This window comes from Esox lucius, chromosome 23, assembly GCF_011004845.1.
Source record: "Esox lucius isolate fEsoLuc1 chromosome 23, fEsoLuc1.pri, whole genome shotgun sequence".
Taxonomy (NCBI): Eukaryota; Metazoa; Chordata; class Actinopteri; order Esociformes; family Esocidae; genus Esox; species Esox lucius.
In genome coordinates, this window is record NC_047591.1 from 4,551,115 (window position 1) to 4,571,171 (window position 20,057).

Genomic DNA, 20,057 nt, shown 5'->3' on the forward strand with positions numbered 1-20,057 from the left:
AATACTTTGTATTAAGTTGCCCTACCTACTACATAACTAACACAGATAACTGTAGTAACATAATAGTTACACAGATATTACCAAGTGACTACATCGTTTTATTGTTTCTTACGGAATCAGTTACTACACAACTGGAGCAAAGAATGTGTAATTGCACATTTACGGGATGAATGTTATTCCACAAGAGTAAATACCTATGTTATTAGAAATTTTCTGTTCTGGAATTATATCTATTGTCAGGAACCAATATTATCTGTAGTAACCTATTTATTAATAATGTTTAGAAACTCATACAGAAATTGCTATAATTTCCCCATTACATTGAATGTGACAAAATGTTCTGAAAACTTGGCCAGGAAATGGGTGAAGGGTGAAAATTGGGTGCCGGATCTGCCGGATCTGCCACCACCCAACCTCCACTGAGGTAATTGCGGAACACTTCCACCAAGGTCACCCCCGGTCCAAAATGATCCAGGCAGAGGGTACACCAGGTCAATCGTGACCAGAAAATTATGTAACCCTAATTATTATTATTTTTTATCATTCTATGGCCCTCAGCAACTGGCTATCTGTTCTTGGAGAACAACAGAACAATGTTCAACACATCACCAAGCCAATTCCAAAACTAAATAGAGGCACTATACTAGTGTACTCAAACTCATTGGAGTACCAGTCTATATATAATATGATAATGAAAATGTGTACATCAATCAATCAATCCATGTATGTTACATATTCACTGATCACATCTATTTTCCTACAGTACTGAACATGCTCACCAACCTTTGAAAAAGAATATCAATATTGTATAGATTTTCTTTATTTTGTGTCTATATCAGTAAATTCCTAAAATCCTTAAAGCACACCTCAAATCGTTTTTCCTTAATGAGCAACCAAAACAAACACATGCAGAATGCATTCATTTGCTCCTTAAAACCACGACCAACAAATCTACACATTTGCAAAACATTCCTTTATTATAAATAAATCATTTGTATAAAAACGGGCATGCTTCAACCATGGCATTTACAGTAACAACCCAGGGCCACCATCCAGTTAGCCAATCGATACAAGAGACACACTTTCTCAGTATGCAAGTTCGCACAACAGCTGGGACAAGAATAAGGAAAAGATTTACACAACCACAAAAATACTAACAGAGTAACAACAAACATCATGGTCGAGTCTTGTAGTTTCTTCTATTTTCTCATTTATATATATATTTTTTAAACTCCTTAAATGTCTTTTATCTCCCACATACATCTTCCTTATGTTTAACGTTAACACTGTTATGTTTTGTAATTTTTTTTGTCGTTTTTCACAGTCCGTTTTATTTGTCTGGACCACAGGGCCTACGGTTATTATATTTTTTAAAACCGGTTAGTCTTTTTTTTCAAGGTTTAGTTCAAAGTTCATGGCAGGACCGTTTTGCAGTGATTTGCTGGAGGAGACAATACCGGGCCCGCTGATTGGTGGTTGGTCTGTGTGGGCCCGCCTCTCTGGTAGCGATCGTAGGTTTGATGTAGTCAGAACAATAGAAAATGTCTCATGCTTGTTTACCAGTGGCGGTGGGAGCTCCGTTCGTCTTTCTGTCCATCTGTACATCTGTCAGTCTAGACATTTGTCTGTCTGAGTGAGTGACAGCTCCTCTCTTCCGCTTGGCAGTTCTCGCCCCTGGAGACTCCTTTTTGTTCAGATCGGATGTTCAGATGGCATGATTGCTGTAGCTGACATATGTCGTCTTAGTTGATGAAGCTGCCAGAGGGGGGAGAGAGAGTAAAGGAAATCCATCAGCCCAGATATTTCCCACTGACAGTACTGTAAGTGCACACCTGAGTCTGTCCATTATGTTACACCTCCCCTTTATATGGTGGCTGTGAATGTCAGTTGTTTCTGAACGATAGTGAACTACACGCGCATATTTATCGTCAAGGCAGTCCATTGTGCCTCTGTCGTGGTTTTAAGGTAGGGTTTTCAAAGGGGAAAATGTGTGCTGCCATGAAATCAAAAGTGTTGCAAACGTTCCCTTAAGCAGTCTAAACCCTGGTATTTTTTGTGTTCATGTATTTCAATGTTTATTGGATAGAAACAGTGGCAGTGGACCTAACTGAGACTTGTGCTGCCATGGTACATGGAGGCAGCTGCCTAGACTGCCAGACCCAATCTAGGCCAAGGCAGTTAGCATGTTTGTGTTAATATCAAAACAATTTGCATGACTCATGAAGATCTGTGGTCTGTGAAACTAAACTTTGGACATGTCCAGTCAGCGGTTCGTGCTAATGAGGGAACGGATGTGAAATGATCTACCGTGCGTCGTGTGCAGTTGTGTTGCGCCTGTGTGTTGATGGTGTCATTCATGCAGACCAAACTGCTGACTGTAAGACTGCAATGCGTTCAGGTTTGTAATATAAAAAGAGTTACACCTGCAGAACAAAGTAAATTAAGCCTAATTACTCCAAACATTGTGGAACCTTCTCAATTTCTCAAAGCATTCAGATCAACTCAGATAATGTACGGGTTTAACACCCACTCAACATTCTGAAAATCCACGGAAGCAACAAAACATTTCCAGATTGTGGTCTTGATGAGGCATGGCTATTCATACAACAAAGCTTTGAAGTTTACATAAGCTGCTTCACGTACTGCAGTTATGGCTGAAAGAGAAGCTAATTTTAACTCTCTGCATATGAAGTAAACAACGGAGCTTAAAAAGAGGTCACAGGCCTCAAGCTGCTTGATCAACAATATTGTTTACATTTAAAGAACAATTTCACTGTTTTACAACTTCATGTTATTGGTTCCTCAGCCTGTAAGTGGTCTATGGGCCAGAATATACAATAATCTGTGGTTTAAACTCAATGGATGTAATCGAGCATATGAGCATGTTCCTTTTTAATTTGTAAAATGTTCTTCATGTAACATTAAACCAAAGCTCTCTGGCAACACACACTAACTGTTCGTTTAGAAAATAAAGTATGGAATACAAGGATAATTGAGACAATAATTGACTTGCTCCCCATCTAATCTGACAGAGCCAAATCCAGGTGTGCAAAACTGCTAAAGACATACACAAGATGACTCAAAGCTGTCATCACTGCCAAACAAACTTTTATCGAATAAAGGGTCTGAAAACTTAGTATGTGATATAGGATGTGAAATACTGTATTTCAATAGTAATAAATTGGCACACATTTTTAAAAACATCTTTTCACTTTATCATTCTGGAGAATGTGTGTTGAAAAATAGCAACACATTTTTTTTTCTATAACACAACATAATCTGAAAGCACTGTACATAAATTGATGAGGAGAGACAGTGAATGAACACAAGTGTTCAAGGCCTTGGACAGAGTTTCATTAATAGAAATAGCAGGGTAGGTGAGGGGAAAATCAAACTGAAAAGAAAACCACCCTCCCGGGGCAGCCTCAGAGGAATGGGTGCCAACAGTTGAATCTCAGGCAGCATCTGCACCCATCCTCTGCCAGAACCCACACCTCTGGGGCAGTGTGACATGAAGGGGGCCATTTACGCATTTATGTCCCTTTCAGCTTTTACTTCTCCTTCTGCTACTCCCTCCACCCAGACCTGCTCCTAGGGGGTCTTCATAGACCCACCCTGACCAGGTCCTGAGGGGAGGCAGCTGTTCAGGGGATTGGCTGGCACCTGGCTGCCTCTGGATGGTTCCTGCACCTGCCAGCATTTTCTCAAAATGTGTGCAAAATGTGGTAAAAATGTTGAGCAAAAAAACAACATGCAAACTGTGTTAAGTTTCAATGACACAAATGTTTCTGCATGTATATGCTCACTGTTAGTGTAAGAGTATAAAGTATATCATAATATATCTAAAATCGGCATGTATTATGTTTAGGTTAAGAAAGGTGTGTTCTTACTCACTGTTGGTCTCCATGCTTTCACAAAGCTCCGTCTTGACCTCCCCATTGGGCCGGTCACCGCCCTTCTGCAGCTTTCCCGACATGGTGGCGGCGGTGACAATGGCTTTAAAGCTGCGCTTGCGCTTTGGGACGTTCTGCTCTGGGTGGAAGATGATGACATAGACCTTGGGCATGTAGAGCATCCCCAGGGAGACGGAGGCACTGAGGGACAGGGAGATGGTCAGGGTGGTGGTCTGGATGTACATCTGGGAGGGGGCGGAGAGACCGTGACATCAGCATACTGTATATGTTAACAAGTAACATACATGGAAAAACATGCCATTTATAAATGAACTACAGATTAGTGTTGTAAACATTGAAATTGTCCGTTTAGTCTAACCAAACCACACTAACATTTGCACATTATGTACAATTCAACACTAATAGAAAATGTACACTGACAACTTTATACTGGCTACTGTACAACACTTAACCCAATCCCACCAGCTTAGTATCAGTGACACACACACACACACACACACACACACACACACACACCCCTCCGTTGTCTGAGGGATTCCTCCCAAAGCACAGCCACTCAAATGCGTCCGTCCATGACTGCAGCGTGGCGTAGGAATCACAACAAGCAGATGGACGGTCATGCTTTTTTTGTCACAACAACACAACACAGGGCATGCCAGCCAGTGTTGCAATCCGCTGAGGAGGCAAACAAACCGGTGCTCCCTCTCCGTAGCCAAGAGACAACAGACATGAACAGATTCCACATATCGACAGTCCAACAGATATCGTTTGGAATGAGAGTAACCGTGAAGACGACAGAAGGCTTGGTAGGGTGGAGCGTGGGTGTGTTCGTGTGCATGCACTGTGCATGCGTGCAAGAGCGGCGTTACTAAAAGCAACAGCAGGTAAGAGGTACGAGCGTAGCTGATTGGTTCTCAAACAACTCTCTGGGGACCCCAAGGCGCTACATGATTCAGCTTGTCAACAATTCATCAAGCCTTCGACTAGGTCAATCAGGCCCGTCAGTTCATGGATATCTACTGAATGTTTCACTGTTTGGTGGTTCCTGGGGATGGGTTTGAGAACCACAGGCATAGATAAAAGGAATGTTTTGGCTAGCTGCTGGTTCAGTAGTCGATAGTACTGTATGAAAGGTTGGTGACATTCACTGTCGACGTCCTGTCTGAAATCCTATGGTGATAACACACAGAGTCTTTGAGAGGAACTCCATTTAACTCCATAAAAACCCAGTTTGCTAGCAAATTATTAGTTTGAAAGATGAAATAAGAGTGACAGCGATTTCTACCCTATTGAAACAGAACAAGTAGAGCATGTCCCTCCCCAACACACCGGAACCGCATTTGGACCAGGATGGAGATGTTGATAATATGTTTGAGACAGAGTCATGTTTAGATCACGTTTAGAGAACAGTGTGCATTTGGAGGAGCTAAGCCATTCTGAACGCTCGTGTGACTGTTTTCCCCCTTTAATGTAGCTGGAAATCCTACCCGCTCAAAGTCTGCAGTACTGTTTGTGTGTTTCCCTGAAGAAGCCTCTGGGGTTTACATTGTGTGTGGGTGGAAAACCGTGCAAGCGTGTAGAGTAAACAACGTTACTGACCGCATGCGACTGGCACGCGTCTCCAGGTGGTCCTTGGGACTGAATCTCACCGCCAAGGCGTCATGCTGGCTGTATGGCGTTATGCGTGTGTTAGCGGCACCTTAGCCCAAGCCGCATGTGACACACACAGAAGGTGAGCCCTGGTAGTGAAGCTATCCATACTGGTGACATCACTCCCGCTCACTCTCACATCAGCTCTGGGGACTACATGTCGTGCCAACACAAAAGCTGCGAGAAGAAAACCCACCACAGGCTTCTTAAGCAGTAGGTGCTGTACACATAGTCAGATAGAGGTTGCCATCTCAAGATGCAACTTGACCCATAGCAACGCAATAGTTTTAACAAAATCATAGTTTTTTTTGCTGTGAATTCCAAGGGCCAACCTGTTTTGGACATCCTCTTTAAAACCAGCCCCTCCGAATGGGACATGTGTAGAGGGTCTTTGGCTTTGCTCAGAGAGCTGTTAGACCTAATTTCTTTGCTCAAGGACAGAACAACATATTTCTTTTTCTTTTCACCTCATCATGGGGATCGGATAAAGGCATCCTTTTCGGTTAACGGTCTGACACTTCAACAACAAGGCCCCTGGCATCCAATTTCTAATTAAGAATATTCAAATATTACTTATTTACAGTGGCCTCTCCCCCCCTTTTAGGATGCTACTTTTGATACTGTTTAGGATTGAATAAGAAGGTAAAATTGGGGGCGTCTCGAGGATTGCTCTTCCAATGACCCGCACATTATATTTATGAACTCTAAACCACAGCGTTTTTCTACTATAATGGGATACCGATATACATTAAGGCAGCGGGAGCCCTAAATCCGGGAGGACAGACACAGCACTGTCTACATAAACCGGGAGGGCAGACACAGCACTGTCTACATAAACCGGGAGGGCAGACACAGCACTGTCTACATAAACCGGGAGGGCAGACACCGCACTGTCTACATAAACCGGGAGGGCAGACACAGCACTGTCTACATAAATCCGGGAGGGCAGACACAGCACTGTCTACATAAACCCGGGAGGGCAGACACAGCACTGTCTACATAAACCGAGAGGGCAGACACAGCACTGTCTACATAAACCGGGAGGGCAGACACAGCACTGTCTACATAAACCGGGAGGGCAGACACAGCACTGTCTACATAAATCCGGGAGGGCAGACACAGCACTGTCTACATAAACCCGGGAGGGCAGATACAGCACTGTCTACATAAACCGGGAGGGCAGACACAGCACTGTCTACATAAACCGGGAGGGCAGACACAGCACTGTCTACATAAACCGGGAGGGCAGACACAGCACTGTCTACATAAACCGGGAGGGCAGACACCGCACTGTCTACATAAACCGGGAGGGCAGACACAGCACTGTCTACATAAATCCGGGAGGGCAGACACAGCACTGTCTACATAAACCCGGGAGGGCAGATACAGCACTGTCTACATAAACCGGGAGGGCAGACACAGCACTGTCTACATAAACCGGGAGGGCAGACACAGCACTGTCTACATAAACCGGGAGGGCAGACACCGCACTGTCTACATAAACCGGGAGGGCAGACACAGCACTGTCTACATAAATACGGGAGGGCAGACACAGCACTGTCTACATAAACCGGGAGGGCAGACACATCACTGTCTACATAAACCGGGAGGGCAGACACAGCACTGTCTACAAAAACCGTGAGGGCAGACACAGCACTGTCTACATAAACCGGGAGGGCAGACACAGCACTGTCTACATAAACCGGGAGGGCAGACACAGCACTGTGTACATAAATCCGGGAGGGCAGACACAGCACAGTCTACATAAACCGGGAGGGCAGACACATCACTGTCTACATAAACCGGGAGGGCAGACACAGCACTGTCTACAAAAACCGTGAGGGCAGATACAGCACTGTCTACATAAATCCGGGAGGGCAGACACCGCACTGTCTACATAAACCAGGAGGGCAGACACCGCACTGTCTACATAAACCGGGAGGGCAGACACAGCACTGTGTACATAAATCCGGGAGGGCAGACACAGCACAGTCTACATAAACCGGGAGGGCAGACACAGCACTGTTTACATAAACGGAGAGACACCTCTTTCGGCAGGAGTGCTTAACCGAGAAAGAACCACATTTCCAAAATGGCTTTGGCAAAAATGCGCGCTGTTACATCACTCTATGGAAGCAACTGAAGGAAAGAGGAAGGACAACAACGGGAAGTGGAGAACAGCGCTGGGAAGGGAGTGACTGAGGAGGAAGGGGAAAGAAAATAACATTCTTCTTTTTTTCTTTTTTTTGAGCGAAAAAGGCAAATGGGAGCAAGAAAGAGAGATATGAGCCTTAAGCCCTCTATCACAAACACTGCAGCAGGTCTGGGGATAGCAAGTCTCCATTACACTCTGCGGATATTAGCCTCACAGTCTCATACACAAGCGCACGCGCACATTCTCTCCGCAGAAATGATATGGTGAATATGTGCCGGAGGTGGGATGATCCGCCACTGTGATCCATGAGTGTTTCTTATTTTTTTGGCCTCTACCAAAGTCAGAGAATAGGGCCGATTAGCTCTACTCCCCTGGCCACCGCTGATATCCTTCCCACGGTATAAACTTGTCTTTAGAGAAGTCAATATGTTAGGGTTTATGTTATTACCGCCATCCATTACCATCACTTAAAGCTAGGTGCTATTACTCTGCTGCTGGAAAAAGCTGACTGGGGTCATCCTGAGAAACAGCCCGCCACACAAACACACACACACACACACACACACACACACAGGAACACGACTGACTGGTAATGCATGCAATAGATAATATATGGGAAAAAGTGAGTAGAATAAAGGAAGAAGGTCGCAGTTGGGAGACGTTTATATGTTACTAAAATCCGGGGTTATATTTAGGTTTAAATGCAGAACAATTAAAGATTTTACATCACGTTCCACAACGTAGAGTTTTTCATCACAGTCACTTATCTCCTGATCCTCTTGAATTGTTTTGCTATATCGCATCTTCATTTAAACTAAAGCATATACGCTAATCCCTTACAAGGTGTGTGGCGTCTGTTAGTGCAAACCTTATCATATCCTGTAATTTCAGATTAAAATTAGCAAAATTTTCATCATGGCCTGACTTGCCCTTAGAGCATACCCTTGGAGTGTTTAGACAATCCATCACATGGCCATTACCCAAAGGGTAGTGGGAGAAGGGCGCTGCGCATTTCAAATTCACCCGGAGTCGGCTATCGAAGAGCGGCTTACAGCGCGGAAGGTCTGCCCTCTTAGACACATGCTGTCCCCCAACAGGGCACTTCCTATTCCAGCCAGCATGTTCATTAGCTAGCTGTCATCAAAGGTCGGAGACGCACACGACCATGGCACACACGGGCACACACACTTCATTGTTCCCAGGTCCATGAAGCCCACAGTAGTATTTCAGTGTAATGCGTTAGTGCTTTCCCTGGGTTCATAAGGTCAGCCACTTTATTATGAGGCCTGATTGCTCTCAGGTCTGATTGATACAGCAATACCATTACATTTGCTCTGCTGCCAATACCCAGCCTTACAGGAACCATTAGACACGCAGTCACACCGTATGCAGCCCACTAATACCCGTGGTCCCGTTTGGCTTGGTTGGTGTGTTTGATTCACGTGGAGGACCGGTTCAAAAAGAAAAATGCCCTCAAAACATAAGTCGATTCAGCTAAAGGAAACCTGCTAAAATTCACTGTATGCATTCTGGCAGTTACTGTTCAAATGTATGTGCGCTAATGCATGCACTTTCAAATGTGCTATTAAATACTGTAAACGCTCTTGTTGCTTCTAAGGATCTAATCAATCGGGAGTCAAATAAATCAAACGGCTCCAGACCGGAGAACGACTGAAGCGGACAGCTGGAGTTGGACAGAACAAGCACCCAGCACAGAGATGGGTTGTTGCATTAAGGAGCTGTATTTTCTCCTTGAATGAACTAAGAGCCAAATCTGTCAGCCCTGGGATCACAGCACTGCATGATACGATGACATTGTTTAGAGATCGAGAGAGGAAAGAAAAAAAGAGAGAAGCACAGAGACAAGGAGAGGAATGAGAGAAACAGTAGAAGAAAGAGATGGGATAAAGAAGAGAAAGGAGATAGACAGCGTAGGAGAGGCAAAGAGACAGAAAGACAGGGAAAGTGTGGGTGTGTGTGTGCTTGCAAGTGCCTGTGTGGGCGGGCATGTTCCTATATCTCTGCGTATGAATGGACACTCACTAAATATTGCATCCCTCTCTAACCAAAGACAGAGACGCCTGTCCAGTCTCACTACTCCCAGTGAGAAAAGTGCTTTAATAAAAGCAGCAGTTCTGTTGCTTAATATTGCATTACCACGGCACAGTTCAGGCACTGCGGTTTGGCTGTGAGGCGTAGAAAATCAGTGACAGGAAATCCAAAGCGAAGTGTTTCGTCGTAGAATTGAGTTTCTGACACACTACAATTTCAGAACTCGTCCTTGACTTTTGACACTTCGATGTGAAGACTGACAGACCAGATAACACCTCCGGAGCTCTGCTGCCCCCCCCCCCCCCCTTCACGTTTTGCATTCTTTCTGCCCTCTCTCACTGTCTTTCCCCCTCTCTACCCCCTGCCCATTTTCATTTACACTCCTAGTGCTCCACTGCGTGCTGTAATGATTTTAGGTGTCCTTGGGACGGCCTGTCCTAAAAGGGCTTTTATGAGTGAGCTGGCTTTAGTGAACGCCTGAGGGTCCCAAAACCTATTCAAAGAGCCATTAGGAATTTTTGTCTCTCTAAATGCCCCTCCACCTAGGGACAAATCCTCTCTCAGTCTTAAAAGTCCAATTACAAGATGTGGAAAGAAACCCCGAACAGTGGACGGATCACAGCAGTTAGTTAATTCAAGGTCTCCATCTTATCCTCAAATAAAGCTTTCTTTTCATTGCAATATCAATGGGAGTGCTGCATGACACTCCAACGATTAAAGACAAACAGTTGATATCATTCTGAAGTTAAAGGCAAAATTCCACTTTGTATGTAAAGTTTTCTATTTAATCCTGTGATCATATTGAGGATCCAGAGTTCTTTACACCTGATGCATGCAAGAATACAGCTTACTGACTATTGCAGCAAAAATTATCCATATAATAGCAGGAATTGTAACAGAATCGATTGTTATAGCATTCGAAGCACTTCTTGCGAGCCTAATCTCTTCATTGTCTGTCACTGTTCCTTTGTCGCAGTTATTTGTCTCAATTATCTTGTCGAATAGCATCACATAGTCCAATCTCTCCTTCGCGGTAAATGGTAGAATGAAAGCCATAAAAATATAAGGTCCCAGTATTGATGATGTATCAGAATTTGAACCAATGTAACACTGCAGGAAAGTAATCCTGTAGTAACAGGCACTGTGAATTGTTCAGTTTTTCCCAGTATTACAGATTTTTTTCTTCCCCAGTTTGGTGGTATGCAATTTGTGATCATGGCCTCATCGCAGCAATTCCCAGCAGGTATCGGCAAGGGAAAAAACATGACATACAATAAAAAAGAACACCTGACAACGCCTATCTGCTTCTTATCAAACTGCTTGATCAACCAGAGAACTGTTACAAGCTGGAAACATGCTTGGAACAGAGCTCACTGCTAACAACCATAATTGAGCCTGCAGTTGTCCGACCTGCCAAAAGGAGTCACTAGAGGCCAGCATAGAAATGTGACAATAATAGACCTCTCTTCCCCCATCAAGGACAGCGCTAAGCCAATTTATTACCTCCCTTTGCAGGACACTCAGACAAGGTCAGGATGCAACAACCAGAATATCAATTGGGCTTACACTACAATGGGTATTAAAATGAATGGATGTTTTTTCGCTAATAGGGAAAATTAAGTCGTAAAGATTACAATGGAAATGACACGCTTAATTATTTTATGCATTTCCTGCTGTTCAACAAAATGTGTGCAAGAGCATGATAATCAAATTAAGATTCAGCATCTGTATGTTAAATCCCCAAGTTGAAAGTCACACAACAAGGCATGTCGAACGCAAATCCGCTTAATATCTTGAATTCACTATACCATCTAAACTGATATGATTTAATTATGAGTGGCTATATTTTGCTACGGTCTGCCTGTGAACTCGATCCCCGACATATAATGGCCACGTCCTACACCTTCCAGGCCGTCCTTAGAGGATTTTGTGAGAGACACAAGATGATGCAAGGCTCGCTTTCTAACTTTCTAGAAAACTTCAGAAGATCACGACACCAAATCAAATGCCAACCACAGCACACACCACGTTCTTTCTAAGGTGTGCCATGCTTTGGTCCCTCAGGTCTGGCGATGTCGACGTCTGCTCTGTTTTACAATTAAAGAGTTTGCATGTGCATTTGTGTTCGCCTTTCTGCTTCACTGATCCCCATGCTCTGCCTAGCGTCTCTCAAACCTGCTGTCCCAGTCTGCTACAAGGTGGTGCTAGTTCTGCCGCGTTCTGTTCCATCACAGGCTTTAGCGTAGCGACGGGTCATGTGGCTGTGCTCTCAGGTGTCCCTATCACTCCCATGATTTCTCTCTGGGAAACGTCCAGGTCATTCAGTCTGCCTCTTGAATAGATTTGATGTGTCCAATCGGTCTCGTCAAAATGTACAAGTGAGACTAAATGTCCCAGCGACGGTAAGGATTCAGGAAAACTCCCCCGTTTCAATATCCTTCTAAAGTGTGTTTTATGTGTCAAGGGTGTGTGTGGTCCCCTATGGAGTTGTGTACGACATCTTTATCTTTGATGGTGGGATCTGTCTCTTTCAACCGACATTTGTTAGCAAGTCCCATCAGAACTGTTTCACTACAATACACCAAATATATACTGTTTAAAAAATGAATGGAGCTTTTTCAATGTGTTTCAGTAAACGCTAACATAGAGAATTATATTTTGTTTTTTATTGATAGCAACATAACTTAGTCAAACAAAGCAAAGCCCAATATTCCAGAACTTTGTGTGTGTGTGTTCTGGTGGGGAAAGACAATTGTTGCAAGGAAAAACAACAAACTTCCAATAACAGGGAGTGGAAAATACAACTACAGGAACCATGCCTGGCAACCCAAACAAAGGCCAACAAATCCCCAAAACTCTGTTCTCCACAACGGGTCCAGATCTTACTCCCTCAACACTGTGAACACATCCTGAATGTCCTGATTGGTCTCAGACCAACGCTCGCATTTCTTTGAGTCATCGTATGGAAACCCAACGGCAGCGCTGAAACGTCAGCTGACTTGCGGCTGTTCTGCGCCCCCAATTGTTATCCCGCCCTCTTTTTGTGTGAGATCTCCCAAGAGCACACAGCCTTCATGTCTCAAACAGCAGCTCAGGATATGCTATCGACCCCGCCTTTGTCAGAACACTTTAGTCTGTGCTCTCTCTCCCTCTCTCTCTCTTTCTCTCCATCAGAATCAGCCTCCCTCTTTATCGCCGCTCCTCCGAAGCATTAGCCTATCGTCCTTCGCTACAGTCCTCTTCTCTCTCTCAATCCAAACCTCGTTCTCACTTTCTTGTGCCCATTTCGCCTCATTTTCTAGACTGTTACCCCTCTTTCCTTCCAGAGTCATTCTTTCCCTCTGTCTCCAGCCTCAGTTGCGAGGGAGCCCATTGGCCCAGGCAGATTAGGCCAGATGAATGGTTGTGTCCCTTCTTCGGTAAGGGCCGGGACGTGCAAAGTGACTACGCAGACGTGGGCCCCGGACACAAGTCCTGCAAGATAATCTCTCAGCTAAACGATGACCAACAGCAGCCAGGCTCAGTATCCCCACAGAGACCACAATAATAACATCCAAACCCATATTTAAAAAGCTACAGGGGGCAAAAGCCAGGTTGAAATCAGCTTTGGTCGTTTTCCACAGTGAAGGGGGGGGGGGGGGGGGGTTCAGCTCTGCCGGGGCGTATCGGTGCAAGCCCTGAGGTGGTTTCCGTTGGGAGCCAGCCTGGTCACACCGGGGCAGTGAGAGATAACCTGGCCTTTGCCGGGGCTAACAGAAGCCTCGGGGAGGGTCGCGAAGAGGTCGACAGAGGCTACAGAAAAATATTATCTTCGCCACTGGCTCAAGGCCCACCTCTGATCCAGATAACAGCCTCTGTCTTTGTCCGCCTGTCTGTCTCTTTCACCTCTTCCTTCTTTGTTGTACTCCATTACCAACAACGGTTTTACCTCCATTACCACTTTGGGCTGTCCGCCTCAGGCTCCGTACTGTGAGCCTCACGTGAGTTCCATGCAAAGCAGTATCATTTAAATATTCAGAGGGTCCACTCACTGTCACACAACAATCCCCTTGGTTACACATCATTATCGCCTGGGTGGTTCCACAGGGTAAATGTCAAAGATTTAAGGTTGATCCGTTCAAGTCTTGGTGCGGTCAACTGAACATCTAACTAGGTACACGCACAATGCTACACAGTGGGCCGTGCGGACAACTATGTGACTGCATTAAATACACCAAAACCAGGGTGTTTTCCTTCGCTGCATCAGCTTCATAAATAGGGAGCCATCTTGTTTTCAGGATTTTTATTTCCATGAGTCATCCAATCTGGATCTCATGACTCTCTGTTTTCCACAGGAGACATATGACAAGCAATATGTTTAAAACATCCAATAGCAATAAAATCCCTGTATTGTTTCAGCATCTTAGTCACAAAAATAAATAAAATCACAAATCGAACCTTAAAGTGCTCGGAAATTCCAACTGTTTATCATATAACAACTGAATTCAATTCAATTCAGTCAATGTTCTGGGGCCCAACATTTAATCATGTTCAATTCATTCTAAAGAGAAACAAGCAAATTCCATAGACACGTTCCATACTAAAAAAAGTGATTACGTGTCAGAACTGTCGAATCCAAATTGAACCAATTCCTAGAAATAACAGAGAGATGCCGGTCCCCGAACCCACAGAAAAGCGGTCATGCAATACGATGCTTTGGGCCCGAATGAAAAGACGTGCGCTACCTAGGGAACGGGTGCCCGTTTGGAACATACAGAAGATGTTTTATGATGAGTGTGTGTAGGTGGAAAGCAGCTCATTTGATCAGGCCGAGGATACGATATCTAAAGAGACCACATCCTGCCTTCATTAATCCTGGCCCTTGTGACATAGCCTTTTGTGGAGTGGAATCCCAAATGACACCATACTGCCTATGGAGTGCACTACTTTCCATCAGGGCCCAAAGCATCGTAGTGCATTCAAGAGGGACGGGCTGTTTGGGAAGTGACCCGGCACTCTGCCGCGCACGGTAATAAAACTGTTTACACTCATTGGGATTCTGAGAGGACTCATTTATTGTGAATGTCAAGGTACATCTATCGAAGTTGGTAAACACACACACACACACACACACAGAAGGAATGAAGAATATTGGATTGGTTAATGAATACTGAGAAGAGAAAGCTCTGACGAAGGCCATTCAGCCGATAGGTAGGTCTACTAAATAATAGTGATACATGCTAGCGAGGGCAGTTCACTGCTATCTCTTCTAATGCACAGTGGGGAAAATAAAACGGGTGACTGGAGAACAATATTCACTATGCATCAAAGTCAAAATACATCAGACAATGCAATGTCACGTGCCAGGTCTGAATGCGTGCATGTGCGTTCGCGGCTGTTTACTTCGTTCACACTTTACCAGATACAACCATCTTTGATTAGAACAACTTGCGAATTGGCCGCCTTGCGTTGACAGTTCGGCATCAGTGCGTTCACTCGCCACAGATTCTGATTAGATTTTGTATGTTTGTTATTTACCAATGTTCGTATGTGTTGATGCGCAAATAATTTCCAACCCCCTTTATTGTGATTAAGGTGTTTACCAGCCTGCTTTCACTCAGTGACATCACCCAGCCGCTAACACGGAAATGACTGGGAGAATTACTTGAAGACAACTCAAAGTTTTTCTTCCCCTCTAAATATGTTATTGTTCCTGTCCCAGATCTACATTCACACCTCATAAATTATGCAGTTGTTGTGCCCCTGTGAGTGTTGTGCCAGCACGCGCGTGCGTGTACTTAAACCAATGAAGTTGTAGCTAACAAAGCTGTGTTGTTCCTGAGGACAACAGCAACCAGTCACTGGGAGACTGAACGCTCAGCTCAACACGGTGTTTGTTTATAGCCTAATTGGGGCATTCATACGAATCTTTCAGCTGCCTGGCGAACAGAGGGAGGAGAAAGACGAAAGGTGGAGAAATGGAAAAGCGCGCTGAAAACGGCTCATGGCGTGACTCAGTGACGGGTTCTAATGAGATTCTTGGGGGGATAGCATATAGGCCTCAAGTCCCAGCAAGACTTCTTTCTGAGATTGCAGAGTTGCTGAATTGAAAATCCACTGCTGAGCTATCGATGAAACAGTACTTTTTTCTTTTCTTTTGTCTTACTTTTTTTTTTTTACATTCCGCAGTGCAAAATAGATTTTCGGTTCAAATGGAAGCACTTCTCTCAGCCAGCTCACACCTGACCCCCACCACACGCCAGGTTAGAGAATATAAGGAGGCACTAACTTCTCTTCTCTTAAGCTTCCTTGGTTCCCTGCTGATCTAATCTATCACCTTAAGGCAAAAGGCAAGGTTGGTCCTGTAGCATAGCAATGGTTCAGCACATTCATAAACTCAGCGAGAGAAAGAAAGAGAAAGAAACAGAGAGACAACGGGACAGAGCGAGAGAGAGGGGAGCCAAATAAAAAGACAGACAGAAAGAGAAATAGGGAGAGAGACAAAGAAATGGCACGGCAAAATCAAAATCAACACCACACGGAGTAGGAACTGTTTATGAACCTTTTAAAGCCTGCAAAGACTTGGATCTAGTCCCTTAGACCGAAAATCCAGTCATATTCACATGGGGAGGTGGGGCTTAAGTGATAAGAGCTGTTGTGAGATCTCATGGCTCCATTGTAAACCACTAACTGACTGAAAATACCAAACAGTTTTCTATCCAAAATCCTCCACATATTAAAACCACACAAACTCTGACTTTAGCAGACATGCACAGACATCCACACACACACACACACCCACGCACACAAGTTGGATTCAACTGTGAATTGAGTGGCACATTTTCTTTAATTCCAATTAAATTACTGTGTCTCCAACAGGAAGATGCATTTTAAATGAATATTAAAGGAAGCAGTCCTGGGGTGGGGTAGAGTGGCCTAAGCTGCTGCTCTTTCAGCATAAATCTGTCTCTTTTCCCACTCCGTTGATATCTCCAAAAACATATACTGTATCTCAAAAAAGTGAGTACACCCCTCACATGTTTGCTAATATTTGGTTAAATCTTTTCATGTGACAACACCGAGGAAATGATACTTTGCTACAATGTAAAGTAATGAGTGTACAGCTTGTATAACAGTATACATTTGCTGTCCCCTAACAACACACAGCCATTAATGTCTTAACCGCTGGCAACAAAAGTGAGTACACCCCTAAGTGAAAATGTCCAAATTGGGCCCAATTAGTCATTTTCCCTCCCTGGTGTCATGTGACTCGTTAGTGTTACAAGGTCTCAGGTGTGAATGGGGAGCAGGTGTGTTAAATTTGGTCCCATCGCTCTCACACTCCCTCATACTGGTCACTGGAAGTTCAACATGGCACCTCATGGCAAAGAACTCTCTGAGGATTTAAAAAAGAATTGTTGCCTGAGCTACAGTTCATTGAGGGAACCATGAATGCCAACATGTACTGTGACATACTGAAGCAGAGCATGATCCCCTCCCTTTGGAGACTGGGCTGCAGGGCAGTATTCCAACATGATAATGAACCCAAACACACCTCCAAGATGACCACTGTCTTGCTAAAGAAGTTGAGGGTATAGGTGATGGAGTGGCCAAGCATGTCTCCAGACCTAAATCCTATTGAGCATCTGTGGGGCATCCTCAAACGGAAGGTGGAGGAGCGCAAGGTCTCTAACATCCAGCAGCTCTGTGATGTCATCATGGAGGAGTGTAAGAGGACTCCAATGGCAACTTGTGAAACTCTGGTGAACTCCATGCCGAGGAGGGTTAAGGCAATGCTGGAAAATAATGGTGGCCACACAAAATATTGACACTTTGGGCCCAATTTGGACATTTTCACTTAGGTGTGTACTCACTTTTGTTGCTAGCGGTTTAGACATTAATGACTGTGTGTTGTGTTATTTTGAGGGGACAACAAATTTACAAGCTGTACACTCACTACTTTACATTGTAGCAAAGTGTCATTTCTTCAGTGTTGATATAGTCAAATATTTACAGAAATGTGAGGGGTCTACTCACTTTTGTGAGATACAGTATACATACATACAGTGAGGGAAAAATATATTTGATCCCCTGCTGATTTTGTACGTTTGCCCACTGACAAAGAAATTATCAGTCTATAATTTTTATGGTAGGTTAATTTGAACAGTGAGAAACAGAATAACAACAAAAAAATCCAGAAGAACGCATGTCAAAAATGTTATAAATTGATATGCATTTTAAAGAGTGAAATAAATATTTGATCCCCTCTCAATCAGAAAGATTTCTGGCTCCCAGGTGCCTTTTATACAGGTAATGAGCTGAGATTAGGAGCATACTCTTTATACAGGTAACAAAGAGAGTTTGTTACCTGTATAAAAGACACCAGTCCACAGTGTAGAATCTGAGCATTAACAATTACAATATGAATGTACATTTCATTGGACGTGCATGTGCCTAGATAATGAGAACAACAGAAACCTCTCTGTTTAGATTATCTCTCTGTAACAGAAACCTCCCTGTTTATCTCTCTGTAGGAATGTTTACAATGGTCATATGGCATGGGGGTTGACTTCTAAAAACATGGTCTTTGTTAGTTAGAAACGCCCTTAATGTATAGGCTAGCTGGTAACCAACATTACAGTGAGAAGATAATGGAACGTTCACCGAATGACATCTGTGCTGCAATTTTCCAATAAACGTGAGCAAACTTCTCCCTCGATTTGATACGGGTTCTACATTATTTGACCACTATACGAAACCGCCTCTCCTTGAACTGCCACCTTAATGTGGTGGAGGGGTTTGAGTACCCGAGTGACCCTAGGAGCTATGTTGTCTGGGGCTATATGCCCCTGGTAGGGTCTCCCAAGGCAAACAGGTCCTAGGCGACGTGTCAGACTAAGAGCGGTTCAAAAACCCCTTAATGAAGAAAAAAGTCGTGTGTTCTGTGACGTCGCCCGGCATGGCGCAGCCGGGGCCCCACCCTGGAGCCAGGCCCGGGGTTGGGGCTCGTTCGCGAGCGCCTGGCGGCCGGGCCTTTCCCCATGGGGCCTGGCCGGGCCCAGCCCGAACGAGCGACATGGGGCCGCCCTCCCGTGGGCTCACCACCCACAGGAGGGATCATAAGGGGCCGGTGCAGAGAGGATCGGGCGGCAGTCGAAGGCGGGGGCCTAGACAACCCGATCCCCGGACACGGAAACTAGCTCTAGGGACGTGGAATGTCACCTCGCTGGCGGGGAAGGAGCCTGAGATCGTGCGTGAGGTTGAGAGGTTCCGACTAGAGGTAGTCGGGATCACCTCTACGCACGGCTTGAGCTCTGGAACCACACTCCTTGAGAGATGATGGACTCTTCACCACTCTGGAGTTGCCCATGGTGAGAGGCGGCCGGCTGGTGTGGGTTTGCTTATAGCTCCCCAGCTCTGCCGCCATGTGTTGGAGTTTACCCCGGTGAACGAGAGGGTCGTTTCCCTGCGCCTACGGGTCGGGGATAGGTCTCTCACTGTTGTTTGTGCCTACGGGCCGAACGGCAGTGCAGAGTACCCGACCTTCTTGGAGTCTCTGGGAGGGGTGCTGGAAAGTGCTCCGACTGGGGACTCTATCGTTCTACTGGGGGACTTCAACGCCCACGTGGGCAACGACAGTGACACCTGGAGGGGCGTGATTGGGAGGAACGGCCCCCCTGATCTGAACCTGAGCGGTGTTCAGTTATTGGACTTCTGTGCTAGTCACAGTTTGTCCATTACGAACACCATGTTCAAGCATAAGGGTGTCCATCAGTGCACGTGGCACCAGGACACCCTAGGCCGCAGGTCGATGATCGACTTTGTTGTCGTTTCATCTGACCTGCGGCCACATGTCATGGACACTCGGGTGAAGAGAGGGGCGGAGCTGTCAACTGATCACCACCTGGTTGTGAGTTGGATCCGATGGCGGGGGAGGAAGCTGGACAGACTCGGCAGGCCCAAGCGTACTGTAAGGGTCTGCTGGGAACGTCTGGCCGAGTCTCCTGTCAGAGAGATCTTTAACTCCCACCTCCGGCAGAGCTTTGACTGGATCCCGAGGGAGGCTGGAGATATTGAGTCCGAGTGGACCATGTTCTCCACCGCCATTGTCGAAGCGGCCGCTCGGAGCTGTGGCCGTAAGGTCTCCGGTGCCTGTCGAGGCGGCAATCCCCGAACCCGGTGGTGGACACCGGAAGTAAGGGATGCTGTCAAGCTGAAGAAGGAGTCCTATCAGGCCTGGTTGGCTTGTGGGACTCCAGAGGCAGCTGACGGGTACCGACAGGCCAAGCGGACTGCAGCCCGGGTGG

At 45.3% G+C, this 20,057-nt stretch overlaps 1 protein-coding gene across 2 annotated transcripts in view; it reads right to left on the reverse strand.

The window, feature by feature from the left end:
- Window positions 1-954: 954 nt before the first annotated feature.
- Window positions 955-20,057, reverse strand: part of grm8a (glutamate receptor, metabotropic 8a) — a 175,001-nt gene continuing 155,898 nt past the window's right edge. Inside the window, exons 9-10 of one of the 2 annotated variants that reach the window (XM_034290111.1) lie at window positions 3,895-4,138; window positions 955-1,755 (exon numbers count right to left, since the gene is read on the reverse strand). In XM_034290111.1, the coding sequence (XP_034146002.1) occupies window positions 1,706-1,755; window positions 3,895-4,138 (294 nt within the window). In that variant the 3' untranslated portion in view covers window positions 955-1,705. Of the gene's footprint in view, window positions 1,756-3,890; window positions 4,139-20,057 lie in introns of both variants that reach the window. The other variant, XM_034290110.1, reaches the window with a different exon arrangement.